This window comes from Bufo gargarizans, chromosome 9, assembly GCF_014858855.1.
Source record: "Bufo gargarizans isolate SCDJY-AF-19 chromosome 9, ASM1485885v1, whole genome shotgun sequence".
NCBI classification, from domain to species: domain Eukaryota; kingdom Metazoa; phylum Chordata; class Amphibia; order Anura; family Bufonidae; genus Bufo; species Bufo gargarizans.
In genome coordinates, this window is record NC_058088.1 from 37,967,722 (window position 1) to 37,992,014 (window position 24,293).

General features: G+C 41.4%; 1 protein-coding gene across 2 annotated transcripts in view; it reads left to right on the plus strand.

Annotated features, from left to right (window-relative positions):
- DOCK11 (dedicator of cytokinesis 11) overlaps window positions 1-24,293 on the plus strand; it is a 266,917-nt gene that overhangs the window by 232,515 nt on the left and 10,109 nt on the right. For both annotated transcript variants that reach the window (XM_044269084.1, XM_044269085.1), the window contains 2 exons: window positions 9,312-9,458; window positions 22,187-22,397. In XM_044269084.1, coding sequence (XP_044125019.1) covers window positions 9,312-9,458; window positions 22,187-22,397 — 358 coding nt within the window. The remainder of the gene's footprint in view (window positions 1-9,311; window positions 9,459-22,186; window positions 22,398-24,293) is intronic.

Here is a 24,293-nt window from a genome sequence, read left to right on the forward strand (position 1 = left end):
TAAGAGAATGCTTAATTTAAAATGTACCTAAGAATTTTTCACACACCCTAGCTCTTTGACAAGGGGAAGCACCTCAATTTATTCATACATTTCTAGGACAAATAACAAAGGAACATCATAATGCAAAGTAAAAGATGGTCCAGAATTTTTTCTGGAAGCTGGAAGTCCTAACTAAAGTTGACATGTCAGGAGAGATGAAAGATGCTTTTTAAATCAGGCAAATGTCCTTCAGCTTGTTGAGTGGCCGCCGCCGATAGATAAGATGGAGCAATAACACTTCACCTAGAACATTTTCAGAGCACATAACTTTGTAACGTGGTGGTTCGAAGAGAAAAATCCAATGATTGGTCTGTGACTTTTTTTTTTCCATAAAAGGCACACATTTGCAATACCAGCAAACTATTACGGGGTAGAAGGTGTCATCAGAAGATGAATGCTAAATCTGTACTTGTGCATAGAATTAATGACTGTAGAGGTCACACAGTGAATGTCATTTATAATTGTCCCAATGGGGGACCAAAGGGTTAACTTCATAGTTCGTAATAAAGGTTTATCTACAACAAACAGAAAAGTATTACGTAAGGCATAATGCAGCTCACATTCACTGCGACACGTCTTGCTCGAGCAGGTGAGGAAGTGGTTTTACATAGATTGTTTCTACGGTCACTGATATTTGATTATTATATTCTCATTATAATATCCACTATGGGTGTTTTGACTATGGTTAAAGTAGATGTTTACTAGATAAAAAATTCTGTTTTGAACTTTTTTATTTTTTTATTTATTTAGTTATTTTTGTTACAGTTTAATGGTAAAATCCTGCCACCACTAGATGGAGGTTAGGGGCTTACTGCATACTATTTATACATTGAATTCAGTGATAACCCAGTATACAGTCAGCTCTCCCTAGTGGTGGCAGATGGTATCAGCTCACTGGCTATGCAGGGATGCATGGCAGAAAACTAACCGCTATAATGATATTTGAAGAAATGAATCAGCACTATGTTTTGGACCAAAAATGACATGGTGTTAAAAGGTGGAGATTCACTTTAAGTTCACAAGTACTCATTTATCATCCTCCTGTGGTTTTCTGGACATTTTTGACACTTACTTCATGTAGAGAAAGTTAATACAAGGCACTTACTAATGTGATTATCCATATTGCCTACTTTGCTGGCTTGATTCATTTTTCCATCACATTATACACTGCGCGTTTCCAAAGGTTACAACCACCCATTAATCCAGCAGTGGTAGTCGTGCTCGCACACTATAGGAAAAAGCACTAGCCTATGTGCATTCCCACGGTCCCGGCCACCAGAGAGGCTGACGCTTCTTCCTTTGGTCTGCAAGCATGACCACCACTGCTGGATTGCAGGGTGGTCGTAGCCATGAAAACGAGCAGTGTATAATGATGTGATGGAAAAATTAATCTAGCCAGCAAAGGAAGCAATATGGACAATCACAATACATTAGTAAGAGCCTTGTATTAACTTTCTCTACATAAAAACTGCCACTTGCTGAAGTGCGACAACCCCTTTAAAGGGATTAGCCTTCATTGCTAAATGTGTAGTGTTTACTTCCAGGCACCCACACAAAGAAGGATTTTTGTGTCCACCCAGTTACACACATTTGACCTAGACTGGATTTAATTAGCACTGACTTAGTAATAAACCTTGATTTTTATTTTATTTTTTACCCTTTAATCATATTCTGACCCTATAACTTTTTTGCAACCCTGTGTGAGGAGTGATCTGTATTTGTCATTGATACCATTTTGGGGTGTGTATGACTTTTTATGAAATTTTTTGTGGGAGGTTAAGCAGCCAAAAAATGCAAATTGGCCATTTTCACCTTTTTTTTTTTTCATTTCGTTGTTTGCTGTATGGCACACTGCGATGCCCATGATTTGTATTTTTTTGTTGTTTATAGATTTAGAATTCGAATTTTTATATATTTTTTTTATTTAAAAAAAATGTTTATTGTTTTTTATAGGGGGCTGGCGCCATCTTTAAAGTCGCGGCCAGCACCATACATGTACTGGCCGGAAGGTGTTAAAAAGGTTTTCTGTCTATAATACGGTATCCCCTGCTCACAGGATTGGGGGTAACTATTAGATTGGTGGAGGTTCAGTCACTGGGAACCCCACCAATCATATGAATGGTGGCCCTGTTCCCTGAAATGAATGAAGAGACTGGTCAATCATGCACCCTGCCATTCCATTCCTTCTCCATGGGACTGACGGAAATAGCTGGGTGCCTGTACTACGCTGTCCCCGCACTACCAGCAGCCGCAGGGCACAGGCAAGACCAGCTGCTTCATTCATTTTGGGACCCCCATTCTTATGATCGGTTGAACCCACATCAATTTAATCACCAAAAAATTAAACTGACTTTCGTATATATGAAAATCCAAAAGACTTTATTATAAATATATATGACCAATACATACATGCATGATAAAAGAAGGCAGCACAAGGCAGGACACACAGATGAGGAGCAGGACCCAAGGAGAGGCCGGGAGATCAGTGCACGGAAATAACAACAGGGAAAAAAATAATCGTCAAAAAAAATAATAATAGTCATTTACTATCCTGTAGATAAGGAATAACTTGTTATAACCAGAATACCCCTTTAAGGTGTAAGAATGTGCACACGAGTGCCAAAGTACACATTCTGGTTTTATTTAACTGAATCATTGCACAAATGATGCAGGAAATGAGCAGAACTTTGCTGACCACTCCTTAGTCAATTCATATGAGTGTTCTAAGAATACATAAAGGATTACAGGGTAAGGCCACTTTCACACGGTCTGTATTTGGTCAGTATTTTACCAGGAGTGGGTCCAAAACACAGAAGAGGCACAAATCTTTCCATTACACCATTTTTCTGTAGGTTGCACTCCTGGTTTTGGCTCACAAAGGCCTCATGAACACAAACGTTGTTTTGGCGGCTCGGATGCGGACCCATTCACTTCAGTGGGGCTGCAATAGATGCGGACCACCGTTCCGTGGTCCGCAATAAAAAAAAGAACCTGTCCTATCCTTGTCCGTTTTGCGGACAAGAATAGGCAGTTCTATCAATGGCTGTCTGTGCTGTTCCGCAAATTGCGGGAACACACACGAACGCCATCTGTGTTTTGAGATGAAAATACTGGGCACTCTCTCTATCAGTAGAACCATGCGATTTATTGACATATAAGAATAAAATTATCCTAAAAACTTGGCATATAAATCTATTACATATAAATCAGTATGACAGTGGACCACTGAGGAAGGGGCAACGTTAAGCCCCGAAACGCGTCTGACCCAAGACCCCCATTTTAACCACATGAATCTGTGCTGAATATATGTTGAAACCATCCCAGGTTGTTCTTGAAAGAGACCCGAATATCCTGAAAGCAACGAGAGCCTGGCACGCTGATCAACTAGGATCGCAGCACGAGGTTACTACGCATCGTGACTGCAGACCGAATCCAGCGTGGGAGCAGGCAATGAAAGGCTCGGAGGACACCGGCTCTTCAGTATTACGGAGCGGTGCCCAGAGCGACTTAGACTGGCGGCAGAGGCAACCTGGAAGCAAGGTTTCTACAAACACATTGGACCGGAACTTCAGCAGTCGAAAACTTCAACGGCAATCACCGAGCAGTGAGTAACAGCGGGACGCCGGTTTAAACACTCACTGCAAACTATTTGTTTAGAGATTTAGTAACTTTGTCTCTAATAGTGGATTCGGACTTACTATCGAAGTGATAACAGGGGATATATTAAGATCCCAAACAACGTTCAAAACGGCCACTACAATATTAAAGCCACAATTGTGATCTAACTGCTACAAGCTGCTGAGTGAACACTATATAACATTATTTCACTGTTGGGTGTATTCACCCACGATCTTATGCAATTAATTTTTAATTATGAATGTAAAATTTTAAGGCTGTCATACTGATTTATATGTAATAGATTTATATGCCAAGTTTTTAGGATAATTTTATTCTTATATGTCAATAAATCGCATGGTTCTACTTATAGAGAGAGTGCCCAGTATTTTCATCTCACTGCTTTAATTCGTCAGAGGAGGGGCGAATCCTCTCTACTGTGAGCACCTCTTTCTGTGGTTTCTTCCACTCCTGTGCGTCCCCTATTCTTATTGCCATCTGTGTTTTGCCAATCCGCAATTTGAGGACTGCAAAACACACAGCGGTCGTGTGCATGAGGCCAAATACTGATGAAAATTACTGACCAAATATTGACCGTGTGAGAATGGCCTAAGGATCGGTTCACATTTCCAGATTCTCACAAAAAAATCAATGCTGTGCTATTTCCTTTTCTTCTTATGTTGGAACAAAAACCCCAAAATAACAAGGGGAAATGTGAACCTAACCTAAGGCTATGTTTAGATCTGAGTCTTCCATTTTTCTGTATCAGTGTAAGAACAAAATAACTAAAAAAAATAAAATAAAACTGATCATTACTGATGCCAAAAACGAATGCAAAAATGTATCAGTTGTCATCAGGCTCATTCCTAATTTTCTACTACAAAACCATCAGTGGTCAACAGTTTTTACCATCAGTACTTTTGTAAGAAATAAGTTCACCAAGAGCTTTTACTTTTTTTTTTTTTTTTTTTTTTTTTTTTACATTTGACATAAAAAATGAGCCATACCCAGAATGTACTACAATAATAATAAAATAAAAAAAACATGGACCCCCCAAAAAAGCTCAGCAAGTGAACAAAATAGTACTACCAAACAAAGACCGCCACTTTGCCAGCTTGAGCGTCAGGGCATCCCACCTGTATGGAGACAGAGGAAAAGATAAATCCAAAAGGAAAATGCAGCACGGCGAAACAGTCATGTGTTACTCTTTATTTCAGCGAGTGCACAAAATTACAGGATGTCATCCAGTATACTAGAACTGCTTACGCATTTCAGATGTAAACCATCCTTAGTCATAGGCAAAAACGACTAAAAGCCTATGGCTAAAGATGCTTTACATCCGAAACATGTAAGCAGTTCTAGTACTGGATGACATGCTTGTTGAAATAAAGGAAGAATAACACGGGACTATTACACTGTGCTGGATTTTACGATTATTTATGAGCAGAAAAAAGTGCAGTCTCATTGGTTGAATCCCCCACAGCTCCACTGCTAATGCTCCTGTGGTAGACCATATATATGTCTTCACGACAGCAGTGATGTCTCGATGTACAGGCACATCATCGTTTCAGTCATTCACTGGCTGTAGTGGTCACACGATCTTAAAGGGGTTCTCTTGGCTTTTAATATTGATGACCTATCCTCAGTGTCACGGGGCGCCAAAGGCGCACTCGGTCTCCCATCAGCCGCAGACCAGCCGCTTAGCTTCGGGAGCGAGGATCTGTGTTTGGCCTCGATCCCAGGGCGGCTTTACTAGCTGGGAGGCTTCCTGCTCCAAGGTCTGCCTTGAGCGCCGAGCTGATCACTCGGTGCTCGACTTGTCTGTCTGTCGGTCATGTGACGCTGGCCACGTCACATGACCCTCAGACCCCACTATAAATACAGGCAGCCTGCTGGCCACAGGTTGCCTGTTAATTCTAGGTTCCTGGCTATTTGTTGGACTACTGATTACTACCTGATCCTGTTCCCTGACGATCCTCTGCCTGCTCCTCCCATACTGCGCATCCCTTCTGGTATTGTGACCTCGGCTCCCACCTGACTACTCTTTGCGGACTCCTCTGGTACTTCTCTACTCACTTAACCGTTTGTACCACGTAGCTCTCTTGGTTCTGACCCGGTCTGTTCACATTCCGTATTTTGTCTTGTCTGTCTTCCCTGCACATATCCTAAGTAAGGGACTGTCGTCCAGTTGTCCCCTGTCATCAGGACTCGTGAGGCAAGTAGGCAGGGCCAGGGGTGAGGGTGGAGCGCAGTGGTCACTATCCTTTGTGTGTGTGTGTGTGGACGTGACCGTTACACTCAGGTATTCCATGTAAAATACTGCAAAAAGACTACTGCACAAACCAATGGAGCCATAGAAAGCTTGGATTTGTTCGTTGCTCTCTAATCAGTTTTATGGGCTATAACCTGAAGTTACTATATTAGAGGAAGACAAGGGAACCGTATTTAGCTAAATTGTGGGTATCTGAATTTCATAACCGTTTGACACATCTGGCATCTGAGATAAAATGCCTTACTAATATTTTGGCAGATTTGGTCACATCCTGGAGATTACAATATCTACTATCTCCTCCTAAAGAGCTTATCAGCTCCAGAGGTTACCGGTATGTCTTCCATGCTTCTTGCAGATCGCTCTCCATCTTGATGGGTCTGTTTTGCAAAATTACGGTGCATCAACTGAAACAGACATATTTGTTTCCTCCCTTTTATTTTGAAGCTTTATTCGGAGTGGCTTTTTTTTTGTTTAGTTACTTCTACATATTAAATTTCCTTCCTCTTTTGCAACAAAGACCCTGTGACGATATGTTTGTTTTTGATGATCTGATAGTATTGCGGTTCGGCATTGTATGTAAAGTGGACCATGAAAAACAACACAATTATTCCCACAAGCAGAGTGACCATTGATAGAGAAACGCCTGAAATAGAAACTGTGGGATTTAGAGTTAGTTATTGTAATTAAAACTTGTTGTTTTTGGCTGATTTGGAACCGTTAGGCTTCTAGTCATTTCCTGTTGTTTGAATGGCACCAGTAGCACAGCGCTGTAGAGAAATTGCCATCACTTCCATAGCTCCATCAGCAGACAAAGATTCAATCCAAGAAAACTATTTGTTCAGATGTTTTTTTTTTTGTAACACGTGGGGTATATTCGCCTCATTCCTCAGACAATGAGATCAAATCCTATTGATGAAGGAGATTTTAAAAGATTAGATAGATAAGCTTTTTAATATAGATTTAAAAAACATTATTTAACCCTTTGGGTGTCATACTATTTCATTTGCTTACTGCCATATGTATCTATCTGTAAATGTGTATAGAAAGGCCACTGTCTATCTACCCATCTCTCGATTTATAAAGCAAGAGCTACAAAGGCTACTTTTATCAACAACACAGTTTTCTTCCAATGCCTTACAGCAATGTTTTCCAACCAGGCTTCCCGGAATCCAAGAGTTCCTTAGAACATGGTCATCCCAGAAGACAACTGTGGAATGTTAGATTGATCTCAACCTACACAAACAGCAAATGCTTTAAGGGTTTACTATTGGTGGGCTATCCTCAGGATAGGCCATCAGTATCTGATTGACGGGATGCAATAACCCCCATCCTACGATCTGCTGTTCTGAAGTAGTCCCAGTGCCGTCCATTGTGCAGTGGGTGTAGCTGGTTACTGCAGCAGTGCTCCCATTGAAGCGAACGAGGAGCTGCCTATTCCTGTGCCAGAGATGAAACAGTGGATCGGCATGTGGGTGGGGTATCAGACCCTTACTGATCAGATCTTGATTGTCTATTCTGAGGATAGTCCATCAATAGTAAAGGAGCGAATAAACCTTTTAAATTAGGGAAACCGAAAATAAAATTATAAAATTCTTGACACATATCCCAGCATCAAGTAGGGATATCTGTGACGCACTGACATCATAGCATCGACAGTTCAGGAGTCCAGGCATCTCATAGAAATGCAGGCCTAAAATAGTCTGTAGCCTTTCAGAGTAAATGGCAGATTAAAGAGGTTGTCCAGGTTCAGAGCTGAACCTGGACAGCCCTCCATTTTCACCCCGGCAGCCCCCCTGACATGAGCATCGGAGCAGTTCATGCTCCGATGCTCTCCTTTGCCCTGCGCTAAATCGCGCAGGGCAAAGGCATTTTTCTGAGTTCCGGTGACGTACCGGGGCTCTCTATGGGGCTGACAGGAACCCTGGTGACGTCACCGGCACTGATGGGCGGGATTTGGCTCTGCCCTAGCCAGTAAAACGGCTAGGGCAGAGCTAAAGTCCGCCCCTCAGAGCCGGTGACGTCACCGAACACACTGCTGGGCGGAAGTTACCGCCCGGCAGTGTGTTATTGTAAACACAAGAGCCTGTGCCCTGAGCGATCTAGCGCAGGGCACTGGAGCGCATCGGAGCATTCCGATGCCAGGCTCAGGAGTGCTGCCGGGGTGAAAATAAGGGTATGTCCGGGTTCAGCTCTGAACCCGGACAACCCCTTTAAGCAGGGGGCTAGCTGATCACTTCTCGCATTGTATTCAGCTGTATCTGTATATCTGTTGCCCAGAGATTCATGTCTTGCGCACACCCCTGAGTAAAATGACGCCTCTAGTGATGCCCCATATGTCTTTATTGAGTCATCTTCTGCAGGGGATTATAATGTGCTCCTATAGATTCCAAATATTTTTCTATGTGGTAACATATGTTGGTTTCTCTAAGTAATCATAAATATGTTTCATCAGAAAGTAAATCAGAATATTTTTGGGTGGGTTTTTCATTCTCATCACTGGAGTAGATATCTAATGTAGGTCACTTGTACATTTTGTTTTATAGACTGGTATGGATTGAACAAAGTCATCTTATCATCATTTAATGGTGGGGAAGTTATAGGGGTTCTACCATCTCAAATATTGGGGGCATATCGCCAGGGTATTCCACCAATGTCTGAAAGTTGCTGGTCCCATCTCTGGGACCCAGACCCATACTTAGAACGGAGCCGGCAAAGTCCCAGAGGGAGCACCGCGCATGCACAGCTGCCCTCCATTCATTCCTATGGGAGCGCGGAAAAAAAAGCTGAGCAGCATGAGCGGCTATTTTTGGAAGTCCCATTGAAATGAATGGAAGGTGCTCCATGCAAGAGCAGCCATCACTCCTTTCACTTCTATGGGGCCGATGTAAAAAGCCAAGCCAGCGCTCGGCTATTTTCGGCTCTCCCATAGGAATGAATGGAGGGCTGGTGCGCCCTCCAGAACTTTGGCAGACCTGCACCTATCAGACATTGGGGGCATATCCTATTGATATATCCCCAATGTCTGAGATGGTACAACCCCTTTAATGACATCTCTATTGTACTTATGGAGGACTAGATAAGGGAAGATAGCAACTGTGTACATACAAATTATTCCCTGTCTGGCTTGGATCTCTCTTTCTCCTCCCTGGTTTCTGGGGGGAAAGGGGCTGTGGACTGTGAACAGAGGGAAGGATCAGGGAACTGACATTTTTCAGCTGATCCTTTTGTTTTCCCAGGAGATAAGCCACCACCACTGCCAGAGGTGCAGAACCAAGCATGGATGTGTATAGAAAGATGCTTTCTTCTCTGATCAGACACTTCTCTCTTCGGCGGTTACACTATCAATAAAATCTACCTTGTTATCATCACTACTGTATTTCCACAGGGTTTCTTTGAAGAAGAGGATGGCAAGGAATATATCTACAAGGAGCCAAAGCTGACAGGACTTTCTGAGATATCTTTACGACTACTAAATCTGTATGGTGACAAATTTGGCACAGATAATGTGAAAATAATCCAGGATTCTAACAAGGTATGTGGATGTATTCATTGTGAAAGAAACCTAGTGAAAGAAAAATCGGAGAAAATGTCCCAGTGTTTTATTATTATAGTTTTAAAGGGAATCTGTCACCATGATCTTGGACTATTATCTTCAGTACTGCACGAGGAGTACTACAGATAAAGGAGTCCAGATTGCTACTTCTTATTCTCCTACTGCCCCCCTTTTCCCCACTGTCACCGTTTAAAGCTGCGCTGAAATACATTGTTGGAGCTGGGATTGCTGTGTCTTAATTATGTTAGCATAGCGCAGGGCTGGCCAACCTGCGGCTCTCCAGCTGTTGTAAAACTACAATTCCAACCATGCCCTGCTGTAGGCTAATAGCTGTAAGCAGTCTAGGCATGCTGGGAGTTTTAGTTTTGCAACAGCTGGAGAGCCACAGGTTGGCCAGCCCTGGCATAGCGCATCAGTCCAAGATTGTGCCAACAGATTCCCTTTAATCAGTTCTGCATGGCAATCATACAGTAGGTAGACAGGAAAACTGTTTTTCTTCTTTTTAATACTGTCCACTCTAAGGGTCCATTCACATGTCCGTAGTGTACTGCGGATCCGCAATACACCCGGCCGACACCCCCCATAGAACTACCTATTCTTGTCCGCAATTGCGGACAAGAATAGGACATGTTCTATTTTTTTGTGGAGCCGCAGGCCGGAAGTTCGGGGCCACGCTCCGGAAAAGCAGATGCAGTGTGCTCTCCGCATCTCTTCCGGCCCCATAGAGAATGAATAGGTCCGCACCCGTTCCCTTTATTGCAGGAAAGGATGCGGACCCATTTGTGGACGTGTGAATGGACCCTAAGGTCTGTACTTCTCTTGCTAATGCTTCCATTCTAGGTTATCCTGTGTCTGCAGATGTTTCAACCATTTTTGTAGTATTTTATTTGTATAATGTTACAAATCATTTTTGTTCTCACAAATTAGCTACAGAGGAGACCCTTAAATGTGTGTTGGGAATGATAGCTTTTATAATGCTAAACATTGTTTTCATCTGTATTTCATTAGTATAAAAAGTTGTTTCCAGATTATCCTCATTTTAACTAGTTGTGCATCCAAAAATTAACAGGGTTTTCCAAGATTTTAATACTGATGACCTGTTCAATGGATAGGTCATCAGTATATGATCAATGGTGGTCCGACACCCGGGACCCTCGCCGATCAGCTGTTTGAGAAGGCACCGGTGCCGTACATACATTGTATAGTGGCTGTGCTTGGTATCTCGTTCAGCCCCTTTCAGTTCAATGGGGCTGAGCTGCACCTAGGCCACGTGACTGATGAACGTGTCATCACTGGCCAAGGAAAAGCTGAGACAAGGTAACGATGCTACTGAGAGCACAGCTGATCAGCGGGGGACCCGGTTGTCGGACCCCCACCAATCAGATACTGATGGATAGTTCATCAGTATTAAAATCTTGGAAATCCCCTTTAATAATATTAATAGTATTAATAGTAGTGCTACTGTACTCTAATGTATATTTGGGGTATATTAACACGGCACATAGCATTCCTGAACCCCTAAAACTACATTACAACGCGCCCCACAGCTGCCCCACACACTCACCTCTTCAGCATGGGAGGCACTAAAAAGAAAGAAGCAGCGCCAACCAGGATCGAGGTCTTTGTTCCGGCCTCTGGCAAAAATCAAGGTGGCGCTCACATCACAGAAGCGCTGAGAGAGGCGCGCTCAGAAGCCTCCCTGCCCTCCTCAGTACACAGTTCCCTGGCCAGCAAGCTGCAGTTCACCAGTGAAAGCCAAGAACATCTTCAAAATAAAGAACAAACAGCTCCTTCAGTGCGAGGCTCTTTTGAATGTATACATAAGGCATAGTCCTGGCCTTCCCCCAGCAGAGGCCTGAATAGCCCTCCAGTCAGTCACAGAATCTACACTGAGTAGCCTCTTATCTGAGCTGAAGCAGCCAATACATAAAATTATTTGAGGAAAGTGAGGAAGCAGCACACTGTATAAGCAGGGGGTGCACGTCCGGCCAATGTGGACCAGCACCTAGGTCCAATGTACCAGAAGAGAAAAATAGCCAGCAGCACTCCAAATCAATTCAAATGTTGAAGATTTATTGGACCCAAACTCAGGCGACGTTTCAACAGCTTGTTGCTGTCTTTATCAAGCACAGTGCACATGTGTTACAGACACACTTTAAATAAGAGCATCAATCAAAAATAGATTAACATCAATTGAACATAATACAGTGAATGTACAGTGAACGAACAATACATGTGATCATAAGAAATACATATATCGGATTGGCCTCATTTGGCAAAAATAGTGCATCGGACTAAAACAACATTAATTCCACATATCGTGATTTATATGGAATATGTCATAATAAGTGTCAGTGATTACCCTAATGAGGTGAATTAAAAAACTCACTGTCAGGTGGGCAGCTGCATGGTTGGCTTTGATCATGCTCCTTGGCGTCCCCATACACGATTTGCGCATGCGCGAAAATACTATACGTAATTAACGCATGCGCGAAAATATCAAATCTCGCGATACCTCCGTTTTCAAGTGGCTGAGTAACACCCACAACTAAGATGGGCGAAACTGGATCAAATGCACTGTGCGCATGTCAGAGCGGTACTGGGTGCCACCCAACACATATCACATGATCAAAGTGATCTCAATAGGGCTGCTAGTCAGTGGAACCCGATATGATAAAAGAATTGGGTCCTAGGGCAATGCCGCACGGCCACCCACATGTCAAAGCACGTATGGTAGTCGGGCACAGTGCCCCATAGGTCCAAAATCTAAACTATAAAAAATGTTTTACTTAATTTATATGAGAATGTCACATATTGGTTGTTCTCCCTTTTTCCCTTGAATTGAATGCTTATATTCATTTATAGGTATCAATGTCGTTACTTTTTGTGAGATTAGTGGCGTTCCGTGGGGATCCTCCTGCGACGTAGGTTTGTTCTCCCATTGTTCACGCCGATATCTCATTATTATGAATTGTCAACCAATATGTGACATTCTCATATAAATTAAGTAAAACATTTTTTATAGTTTAGATTTTGGACCTATGGGGCACTGTGCCCGACTACCATACGTGCTTTGACATGTGGGTGGCCGTGCGGCATTGCCCTAGGACCCAATTCTTTTATATATCGGGTTCCATTGACTAGCAGCCCTATTGAGATCACTTTGATCATGTGATATGTGTTGGGTGGCACCCAGTACCGCTCTGACATGCGCACAGTGCATTTGATCCAGTTTCGCCCATCTTAGTTGTGGGTGTTAGTCAGCCGCTTGAAAACGGAGGTATCGCGAGATTTGATATTTTCGCGCATGCGCTAATTACGTATAGTATTTTCGCGCATGCGCAAATCGTGTATGGGGACGCCAAGGAGCATGATCAACGCCAACCATGCAGCTGCCCACCTGACAGTGAGTTTTTTAATTCACCTCATTAGGGTAATCACTGACCCTTATTATGACATATTCCATATAAATCACGATATGTGGAATTAATGTTGTTTTAGTCCGATGCACTATTTTTGCCAAATGAGGCCAATTTGATATATGTATTTCTTATGATCTCATGTATTGTTCGTTCACTGTACATTCACTGTATTATGTTCAATTGATGTTAATCTATTTTTGATTGATGCTCTTATTTAAAGTGTGTCTGTAACACATGTGCACTGTGCTTGATAAAGACAGCAACAAGCTGTTGAAACGTCGCCTGAGTTTGGGTCCAATAAATCTTCAACATTTGAATTGATTTGGAGTGCTGCTGGCTATTTTTCTCTTCTAGCCAATACATAAAGATATCACCACTGCCTTCTCAGCATTGCAAAAATATATAGCACAAATTGGGGACAAAACCTCCCATATTGAATACAAAATGGAGGAATTTACAACTGCACACAGTCAATTAGTGGATGCGCACAATGAGGTAGAAGTGGATATCTCGGCACTTAAATTCACGTTAGGTTACTTTCACACTAGCGTTATTCTTTTCCGGTATTGAGTTCTGTCCTAGAGGCTCAATACCGGAAAAAAACTGATCAGTTTTATCCTAATGCGTTCTGAATGGAGAACATTCCATTCAGGAAGCATCAGTTCAGTCCCTTTTACCTTTTTTTGGATGGAGAAAATATCGCAGCATGCTGCAGTATTTTCTCCGTCCAAAATTCTGGAACACTATTTTACATTGAAATGCATTAATGCCAGATCCGTCCCCAAGTGTTCCAGCAAAATGAATCCGGTTTTGCGGTCTGCGCATGCTCAGACCTTTAAAAAAGTGACAAAGATAAATACCGGATCCGTTTTTCTGCATGACAACCGGAGAGACGGAACCGGTATTGCAATGCATGTGTGAGACGTATCCAAATCCGTCTAGAAATGTTGTCCGTTTGCATTCAGATTGCAACGGAACTGCCTGCCGGATTCCAGCCATACAAGCGTGAAAGTACCCTAAGTGGATTTGGAAGACCGCTCAAGAAGTAACAATCTGAAGTGTAGGGGAATCCCCTGAAGTTATAAATGCGGATGCTCTGCAAGATTTCCTAACTGATTTTTTTGTAGCGCTCATCCCTTCAACAGAACAAAGAGATTTGCTTATAGACAGAGCGCATCGCATACCTAAACCTAAAAGTGTGCCAAACACCGCCCCTAGAGACGTCATCGTCATTTTTTCATTTTAAGGAGAAAATCACAAAAACAGCGCAAGATCTCCCAGAGGGCTTCCAAAATATCTTGGTGTTTACAGATCTATTCGCTACCACCTTAACCACCTCCCGTCCGCGCATTGACTATAAACGTCCGGGAGGTGGTTCTCTATTTCTGAATAGAAGTTCCAGAATGTCCGTTCAGAATCTGCAGCTGCACGCTAATCGTGCAGCTGCTGATCGGGTTGCCTGCTGTCAGTGACAGCAGGGCAACCCTTAGAGAAGGCAGGGACAGTGCCCAGGTGTCCCTGCCTTCTGGATCGCTGCATACACAGCGCTCGCTATGCGCTTCCTGTTCCGGCCCGGCGCTCATGTGACCGCCGGGACCGGAGAGTGCAGGAGCTGTGTGAGGTCTTTCAGAGACCTCGATCAGCCCTGCACTGAGGCTGTACAGCGCTGTATAGTGCAGTACAGCCTCTCTAGGGGGTGCATTTCTGCTGTAACTGGGGCTACTATGTCAGCCCTAGTTGCAGGAGAAATCAACAGTGAAAAAAAAATGAAAAAGTGAAGTAAATGTCCCCCAGAGGTCTTGTATGACCTTATGGGGGACGAAAAGTGTAAAATAAAAAATAAAGTGTAAAAAAAAATTAATAAAAAAAAAAAGGTTTCACATGTAAAAAAAAAAAATCCCCAAGTAAGTAATAATTTTTTTTTAAAAATAGAAAAAATAAAATAAACATATTTGGTATTGCCGCATCCGTGACGGTCGGCTCTATAGATATATCACATAATCGACCCAGTCCGATAAACACCATTAAAAAAATATATATATATATATAACTCAAAAAAAGACATTTTTGTCACCTTACATCACAAAAAGTGCAACACCAAGTGATCAAAAAGGCGTATGTCCCACAAAATGGTACCAATAAAACTATAGCTCTCAGAACATGGACGCATTAAAACATATTTTTTTTGTTTCAAAAATGCTATTATTGTGTAAAACTTAAATAAATAAGAAAAAGTATACATATTAGTTATCGCCACGTCCGTAACAATCTGCTCTATAAAAATTTCACTTGACTGAACCCCTCAGGTGAACGCTGTAAAAATAAATAAATAAAAACTGTGCTAAAACAACCAATTTTTTTGGTCACCTTGCCCCATAAAGTGCTATAATGAATGATAAAAAAAATCATATGTACCCAAAAATACTACCAATAAAACTGGCACCTTTTCCCCTTGTTTCCAAAATAGGATCACTTCTTGGGAGTTTCTACTGTAAGGGTGCATAAGGGGGGCTTCAAATGGGACATGGCATCTAAAAACTATGTGGAGTTCCTTTTCTTCTGCGCCCTGCCGTGTGCCCATACAGCAGTTTATGACCACATGTGGGGTGTTTCTGTTAACCTCAGAATCTGGGTAATAAATATTGAGTTTTGTTTGGCTGTTAACCATCGATGTGTTAAAGAAACAATTGGATTAAAATGGAAAATCTGCCAAAAAAGTGAGATTTAAAAATTTGATCTCCATTTTCCTTTAATTCTTGTGAAACGCCTAAAGGGTTAACAAAGTTTATAAAATCGGTTTTAAGTAACTTGAGGGGTGTAGTTTCTACAATGGGGTCATTTATGGGGGTATCCACTATGTAGGCCCCACAAAGTGATTTCAGACCTGAACTGGTCCTTAACAAAGTGGGTTTTGGCAATTTTCTTAAAAATTTGAAGAATTGCTTCTAAACTTCTAAGCCTTCTAACGTCCTAAAAAAATAAAATGACATTTCCAAAATGATGCCAACATAAAGTAGACATATGGGGAATGTTAAGTAATAAATAAATGAGGTATCACTTTCTGTTTTAAAAGCAGAGAAATTGAAATTTAAGTTTTGGTAAATTTGGGATTTTTTCATAAATAAAGGTGAAATACAGTACAGACCAAAAGTTTGGACACACCTTCTCATTCAAAGAGTTTTCTTTATTTTCATGACTATGAAAATTGTAGATTCACACAGAAGGCTTTAAAACTACAGGGAGTGCAGAATTATTAGGCAAATTAGTATTTTGACCACATCATCCTCTTTATGCATGTTGTCTTACTCCAAGCTGTATAGGCTCGAAAGCCTACTACCAATTAAGCATATTAGGTGATGTGCATCTCTGTAATGAGAAGGGGTGTGGTCTAATGACATCAACACCCTATATCAGGTGTGCATAATTATTAGGCAACTTCCTTTCCTTTGGCAAAATGGGTCAAAAGAAGGACTTGACAGGCTCAGAAAAGTCAAAAATAGGGAGATATCTTGCAGAGGGATGCAGCACTCTTAAAATTGCAAAGCTTCTGAAGCGTGATCATCGAACAATCAAGCGTTTCATTCAAAATAGTCAACAGGGTCGCAAGAAGCGTGTGGAAAAACCAAGGCGCAAAATAACTGCCCATGAACTGAGAAAAGTCAAGCGTGCAGCTGCCAAGATGCCACTTGCCACCAGTTTGGCCATATTTCAGAGCTGCAACATCACTGGAGTGCCCAAAAGCACAAGGTGTGCAATACTCAGAGACATGGCCAAGGTAAGAAAGGCTGAAAGACGACCACCACTGAACAAGACACACAAGCTGAAACGTCAAGACTGGGCCAAGAAATATCTCAAGACTGATTTTTCTAAGGTTTTATGGACTGATGAAATGAGAGTGAGTCTTGATGGGCCAGATGGATGGGCCCGTGGCTGGATTGGTAAAGGGCAGAGAGCTCCAGTCCGACTCAGACGCCAGCAAGGTGGAGGTGGAGTACTGGTTTGGGCTGGTATCATCAAAGATGAGCTTGTGGGGCCTTTCCGGGTTGAGGATGGAGTCAAGCTCAACTCCCAGTCCTACTGCCAGTTTCTGGAAGACACCTTCTTCAAGCAGTGGTACAGGAAGAAGTCTGCCTTCAAGAAAAACATGATTTTCATGCAGGACAATGCTCCATCACACGCGTCCAAGTACTCCACAGCGTGGCTGGCAAGAAAGGGTATAAAAGAAGAAAATCTAATGACATGGCCTCCTTGTTCACCTGATCTGAACCCCATTGAGAACCTGTGGTCCATCATCAAATGTGAGATTTACAAGGAGGGAAAACAGTACACCTCTCTGAACAGTGTCTGGGAGGCTGTGGTTGCTGCTGCACGCAATGTTGATGGTGAACAGATCAAAACACTGACAGAATCCATGGATGGCAGGTTTTTGAGTGTCCTTGCAAAGAAAGGTGGCTATATTGGTCACTGATTTGTTTTTGTTTTTGAATGTCAGAAATGTATATTTGTGAATGTTGAGATGTTATATTGGTTTCACTGGTAAAAATAAATAATTTAAATGGGTATATATTTGTTTTTTGTTAAGTTGCCTAATAATTATGCACAGTAATAGTCACCTGCACACACAGATATCCCCCTAAAATAGCTAAAACTAAAAACAAACTAAAAACTACTTCCAAAAATATTCAGCTTTGATATTAATGAGTTTTTGGGGTTCATTGAGAACATGGTTGTTGTTCAATAATAAAATTAATCCTCAAAAATACAACTTGTCTAATAATTCTGCACTCCCTGTATGAATTAACACATGTGGAATTATATACATAACAAAAAAAAGTGTGAAACAACTGAAAATATGTCATATTCTAGGTTCTTCAAAGTAGCCACCTTTTGCTTTGATTACTGCTTTGCACACTATATGAGCTATTTTTCTGCAGATGTTTCTAAGGAAAGCCATAGCAGACCTGGAACACTCATAAACTTAAACCGTCTCCCGTAACATACAAACAACTCCAGGATTTAAGATATGAGCTATATTAACTATACCAGCACAAACATGAACACTATCTGAGAAAAGCGGAAACACGCTTCTACTGGCAGGAAAACCGAGCAGGATCTATGCTTACTAATAAGATAAAAACTAGAGTTGCTACACTATGTATATGATGACCAGCACAACAAGCAGCAAAATCCCACAGATATAGCCAATGTCTTCACCTCCTACTACTCCTCACTTATATCTCGAGGATCAAGACTTTTTTGAAGGAGATTCAGAAATAGCAAAAGAACAATTAACAAATCTAAATAGACCCACAGGAAATATTAAAAGTGATAAAAGCAGCAAAAAATAATAAATCTCCTGGACCTGACGGTCTGTCCAATGAGTATTTTAAAACCTGCTATGACATCCTAGCTCCTCACATATTAGCAACCTTTTAGCAGATCTTCAATACAGGGGATATCCCTGGTGAAATGTTACAAGTGACTATCATTCCTCTTCCCAAACCAGGAAAATCTCCAGGTCTATCGGGCAACTTTAGGCCCATTTCTTTATTAAATTCAGATCCTAAAATATATTCAAAGATTTTAGCTAACAGAGTCTCACATTGTCCCAAATCTTATTAATAAAGACCAAGTCGGTGTCATCAAGTCTAGGCAAACTATAGACGGAACCAGAAAAAGAAGGAAACGACCCCAGATGACCCCCAGCCTAGATAGCAAGGACAATGCCTACATTATTTTAAATGAATGTTGGGGGGTACCTGAAAGAGGGTAACTCGGTACAAGCTCCGAGTATAATGGCAGAAAACAGAAGAAAGGAGCTTAGAGTACCAAATAATTAGAAAAATACACGTTTTTATTGAGTTCATAATAAAAAACACATATAATGGATGCCAAAGACAAGGTAAGGGAACAGGGAAAAGAGAACGAGCGCCACCCTGGACGAACACACTGATCACAAAATATAAATGAAGTAATCTATCAATTATATTACTGTAGATATGGGAAAACAAAGTTGTGTGTGGTACAATGACCAACCCATGAATACAGTATATAGTAAATTGTTTAATGTAAAGGGTGAGTAGAGATCAATAAAAGGAACCCGCCATGGCTGTAGTGCATAAAATACAAGGGACATTGGCCGTACAGAAATGCGTAGACAGTGTACCAATGAATAGACAGTTATAGACCAAGTGAGGAGTCTCAGCATTGGCAGCACATAGCCATGGCTGGGAAACTATGATCTGAAACTCACCAGTAAGGGACCAGGTGTGAACGGAAAACCAGGATGGCGCTACCCCAACGCGCGTTTCGGCGTGCCTTCGTCAGGGGGTTCCTTTTATTGATCTCTACTCACCCTTTACATTAAACAATTTACTATATACTGTATTCATGGGTTGGTCATTGTACCACACACAACTTTGTTTTCCCATATCTACAGTAATATAATTGATAGATTACTTCATTTATATTTTGTGATCAGTGTGTTCGTCCAGGGTGGCGCTCGTTCTCTTTTCCCTGTTCCCTTACCTTGTCTTTGGCATCCATTATATGTGTTTTTTATTATGAACTCAATAAAAACGTGTATTTTTCTAATTATTTGGTACTCTAAGCTCCTTTCTTCTATAGACGGAACCAGTAGAATAATTGACCTTATTCATGTGGCTGTGACTGATCGGATGCCTTCTCTGCTATTATCACTGGATGCGGAGAAGGCATTCGATCGCATACACTGGGGATATTTGTTTGAGATGCTCTCTAAATATGGGTTTGATGGTAGTATTTTAAATGCAATCAAGCTTCTGTATTCTCACCCCTCAGCATCAGTATACAGGTGAAACTCGAAAAAATTAGAATATCGTGCAAAGGTCCATTTATTTCAGTAATGTTAATTAAAAGGAATTGCATTAATGCAGCTTAAAATTAGAATTTTGTGAAAAGCTTCAATATTCTAGGCTCAAAGTGTCACACCCTAGTCTGCTAATGAATCCATACCCCCTGAGAAAAGGGTACCTCAAAATTGCGACTTTGTGGTTTTCATAAGCTGTAAGCCATAATCATCCAAATTATAACAAATAAAGGCTTGAAATATCTCGCTTTGCATGTGATGAGTCTCATATGTTAGTTTCACCTTTTAGGTTGCATTGCTGAAATAAATGAACTTTGCACAATATTCTGATTTTTTCGAGTTTCACCTGTAAATGTACATATAATTCAGTTTGTACAAAGCTTTGAGACACGGACTTCTCCCCAGCGGGTGCAGATTTGCTGTGTTATTTATACAAGGATTTGCGCTGATATTTTCCGTCAGGCCGGGATGAGTAGCAGCAGCAGCCAGGGACACTTTATCTTACATGTACAAACAAAACATCTATGAGTTCTTGGTAGTGGCGATGTTGAAGAGCATATAACTTTATACTGCAGTTTTAAAGACAGATACATTGTTATAATTATGTAAATATGGAAAGTAAAAATGAAATGGGGGGGGGGGGGATAATTTATGTCTGGGCCTCTTACTCATGTGGTGGAAGAATAGTAATCCTGTGCAGATTACCAGTGACCTCCCATGTAATCCAAGCTACTGTACCATATTAAATCCTGGATCTGGTTGCCCAAGCAGCCCTCACAGGGCACAGATAACATGTAACTTCCTACATTTCCACAATTCTTTGCACACATTCTTCGAGAGGCTGCATGGTTTTCTTGTGGAGCTTATACTATGCCTGTGTAACTATGTAGAGGCAGTGTAATGTATGACAGATAGAGTCTCACATGACTACTTGTGAATAAATGGCGGCTGCCAAACTGTTTGTCGGAAACCACAGCTTGTAAAAAGGGGCAAAAGGGAATTCTGCATGCCTTTGTAATGGTGATTGTGTATGCACCGGAGTTAGTCTGCCTGTACGGTGTAGATAGCTGTCAGACAAACACTTCCATCTGACCTCCCCACCCCCTGCATTTGGCTCAGCCAAGCATGCATGTGTTGTGAATATGGAAAGAGAAGTAAGCCATTTATCTCTCTTGAGGACAGAATAAATAAATAAATAACAGGAACACCCATGCAGGTTAGATGATTGGTCAGTCTCACTAGAATCAGCAGGAGCCACCAGCATTCATCTAATGTGTATGAGCAACTTTAGCCTTTGAAGTGTATCTGCCCTAGACATGAGATCTTGGAAGACACAGTATTCATATATTACACTACAGCTTCCACTCGCCCACTCCATCTTCCCTCTCTTGGTTGAATTTGGTAAACATCAGATGGAAAACAGAAGTGCTACAAAGTTCACATGTCTACAGCACATATCATTAGATGACGAATTTGGTGTTAACACTTGTGACCCTTTTAAGGAGTCATATAGATATGGATGCTCTTTAATATTGTAAGTAATCTGTAAACACAAAGATAAGTTATCTCCATTAGTTCTCTCAAAAACAAGACCATTTGAATTGCTTGAAACTTAATTTAAAGGGATTGTCCAATTTCCCAACAATTTTCAGAAACGCCATACACTGACATGTAATGGCATAAGAAACCATAAAATGCTTCAAGGCTTCAATGGGAGCAGTGCTGCAGTGAAGAGCTCAGTCCTCTACGAAATGGACAAAGATGTCTGCTTCCGGTGCCAGAAATCCTGCCACACTGATTGGCTGGGGTGCAGGTTGCCTGATCAGAAAGTAATATCTTATCCTGAGGATAGGTCATCATTTAATAAAAGGCGGTCAATCCCTTTATATGTAGTATACAAATATAATGTCCCAGAAAATCTGCAGCAGAATACAGTAGCAGCAAAGTGGATGGGATTTTAACAGATCTCATGTAGATGTTGTGAAAAATTTTATTGCGGAAATTGACTTCCAGTACCATGTCCACTTCTGTTCAGAATTACAATAGTCGCAGATTTGTTTTCCCCATGGAGTTCAGTGGGTAGTCAAAATAGACATCTAAACCCAATTGGTGTAGATTTTGCTGCGAGATTATCTGATGAGCTCGTTATAATAAGCTTGATATAATATCAGGTGAGAAAACATTTCATAAGGATTATGCAGCCATTCTGACATGGGATTTCAAAGTGAGTACACCAGCCTCATCAGGTCTAAGAGTTCTATTAAATAATGTGTGGTATATTGTGCTATAAAATGGCAACTATCTCTTACTGTAAATATCGACATGTATTGTACAATATGGATTGCTATTTTGTAGGTTTGTGATGTCATTTTGTCCTATTTATACTTTATAGCACAAGTTATTTGAGTATATCACTAACACCGTTTTTACTTTGATAGGTAAATGCAAAAGATCTCGACATGAAGTTCGCCCACATTCAGATAACGTATGTCAAGCCCTACTTAGAGGAGCAGGAGCTTTCTGATAGGAAGACAGACTTTGAGAGGAATCACAACATTAGTAGATTTGTCTTCGAAACTCCATATACTCTGTCAGGGAAAAAGCATGGAAGCGTTGAAGAACAGTGTAAGAAGAGAACCATATTAACAAGTAAGTCATCTCATTCTTCTGGACAGGAACCTCAGATAATGACTATCTGCACCTGTCTGTAGAAAAGGGGGTTCCCCAACCTCATCCCACTTGTGGCTGCATCTTAGCTGCAAGAGGTGGCCAGGTTTGTAGACACAGCTGAGCTGTCTGTGCTGTTACTCTAACTCCCATCAACTTTATTACAGTTGCAAGAAAAAGTATGTGAACCCTTTGGAATGATATGGACTTCTGCACAAATTGGTCATAACATGTGATCTGATCTTCATCTAAGTCACAACAATAGACAATCACAGTCTGCTTAAACTAATAACACACAAAGAATTAAATGTTACCATGTTTTTATTGAACAAACCATGTAAATATTCACAGTGCAGGTGGAAAAAGTATGTGAACCCCTAGACTAATGACATCTCTAAGGAGCTAATTGGAGTGAGGTGTCAGCCAACTGGAGTCCAAACAATTAGATGAGATTGGAGGTGTTGGTTACAGCTGCCCTGCCCTATAAAAAACACACACCAGTTCTGGGTTTTCTTTTCACAAGAAGCATCGCCTGATGTTAATGATGCCTCGCACAAAAGAGCTCTCAGAAGACCTATGATTAAGAATTGTTGACTTGCATAAAGCTGGAAAGGGTTATAAAATTATCTCCAAAAGCCTTGCTGTTCATCAGTCCACGGTAAGACAAATTGTCTATAAATGGAGAAAGTTCAGCACTGCTGCTACTCTCCCTAGGAGTGGCCGTCCTGTAAAGATGACTGCAAGAGTACAGCGCAGACTGCTCAATGAGGTGAAGAAGAATCCTAGAGTGTCAGCTAAAGACTTACAAAAGTCGCTGGCATATGTAAAACACTTAACAAGAATGGATTTCATGGGAGGATACCACAGAGGAAGCCACTGATGTCCAAAAAAAAACATTGCTGCACGTTTACAGTCTGCACAAGAGCACCTGGATGTTCCACAGCAGTACTGGCAAAATATTCTGTGGACAGATGAAACCAAAGTTGAGTTGTTTGGAAGAAACACACAACACTATGTGTGGAGAAAAAGAGGCACAGCACACCAACATCAAAACCTCATCCAAACTGTGAAGTATGGTGGTGGGGGCATCATGGTTTGGGGCTGCTTTTCTGCGTCAGGGCCTGGACGGATTGCTATCATCGAAGGAAAAATGAATTCCCAAGTTTATCAAGACATTTTGCAGGAGAACTTAAGGCCATCTGTCCACCAGCTGAAGCTCAACAGAATATGGGTGTTGCAACAGGACAACAACCCAAAGCATAGAAGTAAATCAACAACAGAATAGCTTAAACCGAATAAATTATGCCTTCTGGAGTGGCCCAGTCAGAGTCCTGACCCCAACCCGATTGAGATGCTGTGACATGACCTCAAGAAAGCGATTCACACCAGACATCCCAAGAATATTGCTGAACTGAAACAGTTCTGTAATGGTCAAGAACTACTCCTGACCGTTGTGCACGTCTGATCTGCAACTACAGGAAACGTTTGGTTGAAGTTATTGCTGCCAAAGTAGGTTCAACCAGTTATTAAATCCAAGGGTTCACATACATACTTTTTCCACCTGCACTGTGAATGTTTACATGGTGTGTTCAATAAAAACATGGTAACATTTACCGTAATTATTTGTGTGTTATCAGTTTAAGCAGACTGTGATTGTCTATTGTTGTGACTTAGATGAAGATCAGATCACATTTTATGACCAATTTGTGCAGAAATCCATATAATTCCAAAGGGTTTACATACTTTTTCTTGCAACTGTAAGTGTTCCGGAAATAACGAAGCAAAGTGAGCTCTGTTGTATATGTAATCCTGGCCACCTCCCACATGCTGGTTGTAGAAGCTAGCTGGACAGGTGACCACCATTTTTGAGACAAGTTC